At 30.1% G+C, this 9516-nt stretch overlaps 1 protein-coding gene across 2 annotated transcripts; it reads right to left on the reverse strand.

The window, feature by feature from the left end:
• Positions 1 to 743: 743 nt before the first annotated feature.
• On the reverse strand, positions 744 to 6123 carry LOC106767078. 2 transcript variants are annotated; one of them, XM_014651903.2, is made up of 4 exons: positions 6005 to 6123; positions 5346 to 5442; positions 4639 to 4768; positions 744 to 970 (listed from the first exon to the last, which is right to left on the reverse strand). In XM_014651903.2, the coding sequence occupies exons 1-3, from the start codon at positions 6005 to 6007 to the stop codon at positions 4644 to 4646; spliced, it is 225 nt and encodes a 74-aa protein (XP_014507389.1). In that variant the 5' UTR covers positions 6008 to 6123; the 3' UTR covers positions 744 to 970; positions 4639 to 4643. The 2 variants fall into 2 exon arrangements, with proteins under 2 accessions (XP_014507389.1, XP_014507397.1); XM_014651911.2 differs by lacking the exon at positions 744 to 970 and adding an exon at positions 977 to 2933.
• Between the last annotated feature and the right edge of the window lie 3393 nt (positions 6124 to 9516).

Genomic DNA, 9516 nt, shown 5'->3' on the forward strand with positions numbered 1-9516 from the left:
ATCATTTTATAAGTTTAATTATAATTTTATGATTTTATAATTTTACATTTATGGTTTGACAATTTGATAATTTAATAATTTAATAATTTTATGATTTTATATTTCATAATTTTACAATTCTATAATGTTATAATTTTTTTTTCTATATCCTTATAATTTTATAATTTTATAACTTTGTATCTTTTATAATTTTATAATTTATATTTAATAATTAATAATTTAATAATTTTTTGTTTTATATTTTTATTTTAATATTTCACAATTTTATAATAATATATTTTGTTATTTTATAATTATAATTAACTTTAAAACAATTTCAGTTAAATAGCACACATATTTTATTTTAGAGAGATCTTTATCATAATGGTCTATTAAGACAAAATATCGACAATATATAAAGAGAGTTAGAGGATAATATAACTATAACTGTCACATCATATACTTATGCTAAAATTTTAGAATAAAAATTCGATTAAAATTTTTAAAAATTTTGAAGACTCTATAGATTGCAAAGATTTAATGGACACTCAATTGAGAGTTCCATTAACTAATCTTTAAATGAATTGTTCTAAAATATAAATTTTAAAAAATTTAATCTTTTAAAAATAATTCGATTTTGTATGTCTAAATAAAAAATAACAATATATAAAAACAAATTTTAACAATTATTCAATACTAACAGTTTTTCATTAATAATTTTATTTTTATTAATTAATTTAAAAAATATTTAAATAAAATTTATTTATAATTATTAGAATATATCCACGGATCAAATACCAGATATTCATATCCGTCCCATTAATATTCATACCCATTATCTATCCAATAGGTTTTGTCTTCAACACGATGTTAGTGGTTTGTCCTGGACTAATGACGATGATGTTGGAGTTGAAGGGTTTAACATATGCAGCATCAGCTTCAACGACTGTCATGGTGTGGTTTGCTATGCTGAAAAAGAGCTCATTATTCACTGCAGCATTAATCAAAAGTAGAAGATATGTCATTTGCAATACCAAAGATCCCAAAGAAAAAAGATAAAATCTGAACTATCTTGAATGCACTGGATCTCGATAAACAACTTTCTCCATGTATAGGTTGTGGATGCCTTAGTGCCTTGGAATCATTTCCAACCTCATTAGCATTTATATTTACAAAATGTTAACAACTCTGTTTTGTTTTGAGGAAAAGTTTTCTTTTCTCATATTCTGTTATCACTTTTAGATAATAAAAAGTGTCACTTTAAGTAAGAAACAGTGAAAAAAGAAAAAAAAAAAACCATAAAATATGTATTCTTCTACAATTTCCTGTACAAACCTCTTTAAAACAGGAAACAAAGATAATGAAGTATTACTTTTGAAATTAAAAGTAAAAATAAAATATTTTTCTCAAATAATGATCACCAAAGCAAACTAATCCAAAACCTTAAGCATAGTATCTATGGGTCATTTTCTTTATATGTCTTTTAACTTTTTTATTTCTATAATGCAAGACTTACAGTATGAAACCCATATTTTAAAATATGCTAAAGAACACAGATTGATGACAGTGGGAAGGATATTTCTCCCCGACACTCCAAACAACTTAATTGAACGAGGATTGATGGAAAAAGGAAGGAAGCTGCTAGAAAAAAATAAGAGGAACCAACGAGGTTGATGCCGAGTTCCAAGATATGGTTGATGCAAGCGAGTTGGCAAACTCAATAAAGCATCCATTTCGTAACATCCTTGAAAGAAGGTACAAACCAGAGTTGGTGATGGCAATCTTCATGCCCACCTTTCAGATTCTCACTGGCATAAATTTCATTCTCTTCTATGCTCCGGTTCTGTTTCAAAGCATGGGATTTGGAGGAGATGCATCACTCATCTCTTCAGCCTTGACCGGTGGAGTTCTTGCTGGTTTGTTTGTCCTTGGAAGGATAATGAGGGGTCCATATAAGTTTCTAAGTTTGTCTTATATGTGTGTGAAGAGTTAGCATGTGGTTTGACGGATGTCAATGAACGAATATCAACATCCATCCATCTACGGATGTTGACATTCATTTAAGAATCTAATGTATATTCACATCTGTTTAAATGTTACTCAAGGACAAAAATGGATGAGAAGGTGCAGAGAACCGTATGTGGTGGTAGAGGAAGTAACACCCTTAAAATAGTAGTAATCAAACCCAAAACAAATCCACATGATGAGATGCATCATTTCATAACACCATTCAATCATATAGAATGCGATATTTTAATGGTAAATCGAAGAAGAAAACTTAATTATGTAATGTTTCACCAATTACTATTACTAACAAAATAAAAAAGATACACAAAATAGTGTAGTTCAAAGCTTACAAGCCCGTTTTCACCCTTAGACCCCATTCATGCCTCTCTTCTTCCATTCCTTTCTTAGTCTACACATAATGACATAATAACTACAAATAAGACATACACTAACATCTTTCCTTTTTTTTTCTTCTTGTTATTGTTTTGAGTCAATGTGAGATTTGCAGTAGATGTTAAGCTTCGTGGATCTCCTTGTTTCAATTTTCAATTGGGTTTCAAATATGGCACAATGTTTATCTATGAATATATGGTTGATAATTTCAATGAATGGTGAATTGTGCTCTTAAAACTATTCACTTGACGAGTTTCATATTGAATTGATGTGTATGATCATCCTTCTTTGCCTTTGTGGTGTTTGTGCAGTTAACAATGCTTATGATTGTGTTAAATAGAGGAGGGCACAGAGGTGTGAAGTGCTGAAATAGTGGTGAATAATGGTTGAGAGAAATGGGCCTTCTTTGTTGAAGGTTGGTTTTAGAACGTCATTGTTTTGCTTCTTTACAATGACATCACTTATGTTCGTCTTGTCGTGGTTCTTTGTTATGCAATCCATATATCATCTTAATCCCATGGAGTACAATCTGATACCCAACTCAAAGCATTTATCTGCATTAGATGGTTCAAAGTATTAGATGCCGAAGCAAAATGTTGAATCCTCATTTGGGAATAGAAAACTAGTGAAACATGATGAAGGGAAATGCCACCAAAATGATGAACTTGTTATCAAGGTTTACATGTATGATTTACCACCATTTTGGATTCTTGGATTGGAAACCAAATGAGAATAGTGTCTGGCCTGATGTTAGGAATAATATACCTGTTTACCCTGGGAGTTTGAATTTGCAACATAGTATTGAGTTTTGGCTTACATTGGATATTCTTGCATCAGAATTCCCTCAAGCTCCTAAGGTTAGGACTGTAATCAGAGTTCAAAACTCTAGTGAAGCTGATATTATATATGTACCATTCTTTTCATCTTTGAGCTATAACGACTATTCCAAAGGTAAGAAGAATAAAAAAAAAAAAATGGGAACAAGACTCTGTAGGAAAGGTTAGTGAAACATTTGACAACTCAAGAGCAATGGAAAAGATCAGGAGGAAAGGACCATTTGATTTTAGCACACCATCCCAACAGTATGTTAGAAGCAAGAATGAAGTTGTGGCCTGCTACATTCATTCTTTCAGACTGGGAGATATCCTCCAAAAATAGCCAATGTTGAAAAGGATGTAATAACACCCTATAAACATTTAATCCCTTCCTATTTAAATGACAAGTCCACGTTTGATAGTCGTTCAACATTACTGTACTTCCACAAGGAGCAATATATAGAAAAGATGTATGACGTTTTTTTTTGCTTTTCATACATTGGTTGCTATGGCCTTTTTTGCTTTTCATATATTGGTTATTATGGCCTTGTCTTTCTTTTCATATATTAGTTGCTATGGCCTTCTTTTGTTTGTCATATATTGGTTAGAGATTCATACGGTTTGCTATATCAATTCTGATATGATATATTATATCTTATATAACACCTAAGATTTTCTTTTTTTCATTCTTTTCATATCTTATCTTATACAATATGCAGAATATTATATAGCAAAAGGTTTTATAAACGTTGCATAGTAAGTTGCAAATCTATTGTCTATCTTCTCCAAAAGACGAGACTTCCTCCTAGGTATAGAATCTCGATTTCCGTAAGTCACGGGAGGTTTTGATTTTGTTGCAAAGTTTTCTTCGTGAGGTATGGGATATTTCACCCATCAGATGCTCCAATCCTCTTCCGAAGAGAGGTTATTTTTTTATCCTATTTCATTTTCTTATCTTCTCTTTTACCTCTTCTTCTGTATCCTGGGTATATTAACTCTTTTAAAGAGTTCTTCTTGCTAGTTCTCAATTCTTCAATATAGAAATGTTCATGTTATATTATGAGGAATTTGCCAATACATTGCAGATAAATCTTTAAGGACATTGATCATTCATGTGAAATCCATTTTAAATTGTGTTCTTATCAAATTCTCCAACAATTGTATCATATTACCAAGAAAACACTAAACACTTCTTCGAAAGTCAAATAAAATATATAAAAGATTCTAAGCCAGATGGTAAAGTTAAAGGTTGAGTCATCCCAAAGTTGCCATGATTTAGCTGACAAGATGTAGCAAGCAATCCACGTTTTTGGATGGACAATACCAGATTCAGTTTCATAATAGAATAACTAGTCCAATTGTTATAATTTTATTCCAGTATATTCTCAAAAAAATCTTGTGTTCTCAAAAAATGACTAGTGGATTTTAAGAAAATGCTTCATACTTGAGTCAGGACTTTTTTGTTTCTTCGGCATCAATATGTCTCCAGGGGTTGAGAGCTTCTCTAATAGCCTGAGCATCCGGAGAATTCTCCCAAGCACGCTTTTCTGACTCCAAAACAGTTACTTTGTCATCTGTACAAATACAAGGCAAGGAAAAATTGAAACAAAAATCAGACTTTTATAAAGTCAAAATCCTTCGGTGAAAACAATACCTTAGAAAACAATTATTAAATTCTCTACATACCCCAAATAAAGTGTTTATTGGGCAACTTGGCCAAGACAAATAATGTGAAAGAGGTGTATAACAGAGTTCACGATATTTTCCGAATTTCATTTTCATTAGAAGACCATGATGCTCCACGAAAAGCATCACTACATTAGAATCCAAGATACTAATCTAGCAAACCAAAATCAATAATCAGCTAGTACTAGACAACTCAGGGCCATATCTATTTCTTTTTCTTTTTTAATCCTTAATATGTTTACTAGAGGAGTATTCAAATCCACGACCTATCCCACTCTCCATTCATTTTTACTACCAAACCAACCTTATAGCTCTTCATTCAAAAGGTGATATCATATTAACCAGAATGAAAAATCTTTTAAAAATTTTAAAAACCCACTTCAACAAGAGCATTGAATGGAAAATCAAGAAAAGGGTAATGCAGGGCAAGAGAGGTTAGAGAATAAGAAAGGAAAGTTCTCACACAGAAGCCAGTTTTGATCATGAACACCTCCATAGAAGCCCCAACCAAAGCAGATACAAACCCAATCTTCAAGTACCAATCAAGAAACTTCATTTTCAACTGAACGAAATGGAAACAATGATTATTGAAGTTAAAATATGAATACACAACCGGTTAATTGCAAATTCAAGTACAAACTTATTGTGAAAGACCACAATCTCAACTAATGTATAAATGGATTAACATTTTTATCATCTAGAAGCATTTGAAATAACTACAGCCAGATAAGAAGCAAATTGAAGGAAGCAGAGGACACTTTGTTATTATGAAAGATCTAACACATTAAACACTGGAGTTGATATCAACAAAAGATTTTTCACCAAAAGACAAACGAATAGACAGTTGCCCAATATCCAAACACATTATTATTACCTAAATTGTACACTGCTCAATGCTGATGATCAGATCGACATTGAATTCAACTCAAACTCCACATTGAATTCAATTCAATCACTAACTTCCGGAAACTGTTTAAAATAAGAGAGAACACAGCGCATTCATATTCCCATGATTTCGAGATTTTCACGAAAACATCAAATTGCAGGGAGATTAGTTCAGTTCTCTCTTATTCATTTTCTGACATTACCCAAAACCCTAAAGATAATACAGAGAGAGAACTAACCATTTCTTCTTTTTCCTAGCGTAAGAAGCGAAAAGAGATGGAAATAACACTTTGGAACCCCAGGAATGGTGAGGGTTGGACAATGAAAGAATGAAAAGGAAAAACTTGAAGCTTTTTTCATGCCTATACTGCATATTCTTTTAACATTTCTTACAATTTTTTTATCAACAATAAAAAAAATAATATATGTATATATATTATTAATTTCTTAATTTAAAAATCCAACTTGATAATTCGAGATAAATATTTTTTTGAGGTTCAACTTTTTTAAATAATATTTGGGTCTTAACTTTAAGATCTTAATCATACCTCTGACCTAATATTTTTTATAAAATTTAAAAGTTTAAAATTTATAATAATATAATGTAAAAGATGAAATAAGTTAGAGATGAGATATATTAGTGTTGATAGCAATTGTGGTTTATCATACACAATTATTTTCAATCTTGAAATTAATATTATTGTATTCTAAGTATAAAGAAAGAAGATTCTTTTCCAATTAAAGCTTAACAAGTTGGGAGAACATAATTTTTGGCCAAATTATTTCCATCATTTAAATATATAAATACTAAGGCTGTTGTTGCAATATTTTCTTAAGGATTGAACGAACACTTTTGCAAAAGATAACAAAAGATACAAAACCTTGTTAAAAAAAAGTTCTAATAATGAATTTGACTAAGTAGCATAACTTAAGATGTTTTAGGATGGACTTAGACCATAAACAAGAAGGATAATGATATTTAGACAACATTTTTTTTTACAACATTTGAACATTGATTACGTGTCAATATGTGATTGGTAAAAAATTACTCCACAATCAATAATAATAATAATAATCATAAGTATTATTGTGGGGTAATTTTTGACCAATCACATATTGACACGTAATCAATGTTCAAATGTTATTAAAAAAATATTGTCTAAATATCATTACCCAAACAATAATGTTGTTAATATCTCAATAAAAGAAATTATGAAGAAGAGTAGTGAAAAGACTACTACAATCATTGAATTACTAACAATTAATGATCACTAAATATAATATGACCTAAATTAGAAAAAAAAAATTGGAGCTAAGGAATGTAGGATGTCATATTAACACAAAACAAACTCATTTTTAAGCAAAGGGAAGATTTGATAATTTTATAATTTTTATGCTTTTACGTTACTTGATTTTATGTTTTTATAATTTTATGATTTTATAATTTGATAATTTTATGATATTATAATTTTGTGATTTTATATTTCATAATTTTATAATTTTATAATTTTATATTTTTCTATTTTTATATTTTTATAATTTTATAACTTTGTATTTTTTGTAATTTTATAATTTATAATTTGTGGTTTTATACTTTTATTTTACTATTTCATAAGTTTGATGATATATTTTATAATTTTAATTAACTTTAGAACAATTTTGGCTAAATAGCACAAATCTTTCAGAGAGATCTTGTCATGATGTTTTATTGTTGCAAAACAATATTTAAAGTGAGTTAGAAGATAATATAATTGTCATGCCCTAAAAATTCTAGGAATTCATTTGAAAAATTTTAAATTTTGAAGGCTCAATCGATTAGATATGGGAACTCAATTGCAAGTTCACAAATACTCAAAACTTAATTAATCTTTTAAACGAGTTGTTCTAAAATAAAAATTTTAAAAAAATAATTCAATTTCTTAAATTTAAATAAAAATATAAAAATATATGAAATCAAATTTTAACTATTATTCAATGATAATATTTGTTTCTTACTAATTTTATTTTAATTACTTGATTTTTAAAGATACTTAAATAAAATTCATTTATAATTATTAGCAATAACATATATCAACATACTATGATATTCGTATCCAATCCTTTAATATTTATCTATCCACGATATTTATTTAATATTCATACTTATTATCTATTCTAACTATGAGAATTTTTTTGCCATCCTTCCCCGTAAAAAAATTATGTAAAGTTCAAACCCCCGACAAATCCACATGATGAGATGCATCATTTCATAATATCATTAATCATATAGAATGCGATTTTTTACTGGTAAATCGAAGTAGAAAACTACAATTATGTACACTTTCATCATTTTTATTATGCGTTCCGATATTTTGACACCATAATTTTAACACTGTTTCGACACTGCCACGTGTCGTGTTATGATTGGTTGATGTTATTTTTTTTTGAAATTTTGATTTTTGACGTCAGCAGAGAGGATCAGAATTCAAATTTCAATTTTCCATTTTGCCCTTTAGGTCTTTCATGAGAGTGAGATCTTCTTTTTCCTATCATTTGTTCTTGTGACCTTCGTCGTTCTTCCATTCCTTCCATTTCTCCATCTGATTTAGTCTCATTCCGGTGTGGTGGTCGGATTTTGTATTGACAGTCGTTGTGGCCATCATCATCGTTGTGTTGTTTTTTTGTGTTGAGTGTGTCTTGGAGGATGCATGGATGCTTCCAGTCATCAAGGTTGTTCGACGAGCAAGATAAGTGTGTTTTTCCTTTCGTTCTTTTCTGTTTGTGGTTATTTGGTGGTTATTTCCTTAGGTGGACCGTTTTGTGTTTGGGTATATCGTTTGCGTTATGGGTTCCTTCAAGTAATAAGGTCAATTTTTTGTTCGTTGTGCGTTTGTTGAAAGGGGCAAATGGGCATTCTGTTTTTGTGAATTTTTTTGTTAAGTTTGTAGTTGCTTTTGTTTTAGGGTTTTGAAATTGTTGTAGTTTCGTTTGTGGTTGTTGCAGTTTACGGTTCGGCACTCATTTTCCACGAACTATATTTCAACTTTGAACAAGCAATTGACAGAGGAGCAGCGAGCATTGATTTCTGGGACTCCTTTTTGTGTAGAATGTTGGGTCTTCGAAGATTGGTTCAAGTGGGGGAGGGTGCATGGATACAGGGCTGCAACTCATGTACCACAAAGGAGTGCAAACATTGCCTTTGGGAATGGTTATGTTGACAATTGTATTTAGTTTTTTACTTTCAAATCAGCTATTTAAAACATGGTCTGTTTTTTTACTAAATGAGGTTCTAAATCGTCATTCCTGTACTTGTTTTTTTTTGTAATAATATATATGTTTAATGTTATTTGGGCTGAATGTCATTGGGTGAAATCACCATATTGTTATCTTTTTTGCCAAATATTGTAAACGATTACAATACCCTTTTTCAATGCACTTGATTCAGGATTTCATCCAACTACTTTTAGTGAACACAAGACCTTCCTCAATGGAATTTNGAGTCTCCAAAATCAAGTCTCCACCCCCAACACACAACTTAAAACCAAAATCATCAAAAACCAATCCAAAGTTTGCCAAAAAGTTAAAATTTTACAAGGTGGTCCCCTGTGTACAAAAAAGTGGTCTCTTGTGAAGGACTTTCTGTACAAATTGAACAAAACATTCACGTAAACGTTTACCACCTATTGGTAAACGATTACACCACCCTTTTTCAATGCACTTGACTCATGATTTCATCCAACTACTTTTTGTGAACACAAGACCTTCCTCAATG

Source organism: Vigna radiata, chromosome 1 (genome assembly GCF_000741045.1).
Source record: "Vigna radiata var. radiata cultivar VC1973A chromosome 1, Vradiata_ver6, whole genome shotgun sequence".
Lineage (NCBI taxonomy): Eukaryota > Viridiplantae > Streptophyta > Magnoliopsida > Fabales > Fabaceae > Vigna > Vigna radiata.

Excerpts from the sequence above, each read along its gene's own strand:
- LOC106767078 (XM_014651903.2), bottom strand. Across the intron at positions 4,769-5,345 it reads CATGATCAAAACTGGCTTCT|ATGACAAAGTAACTGTTTTG; the intron begins GTGTGAGAACTT and ends GTATTTGTACAG.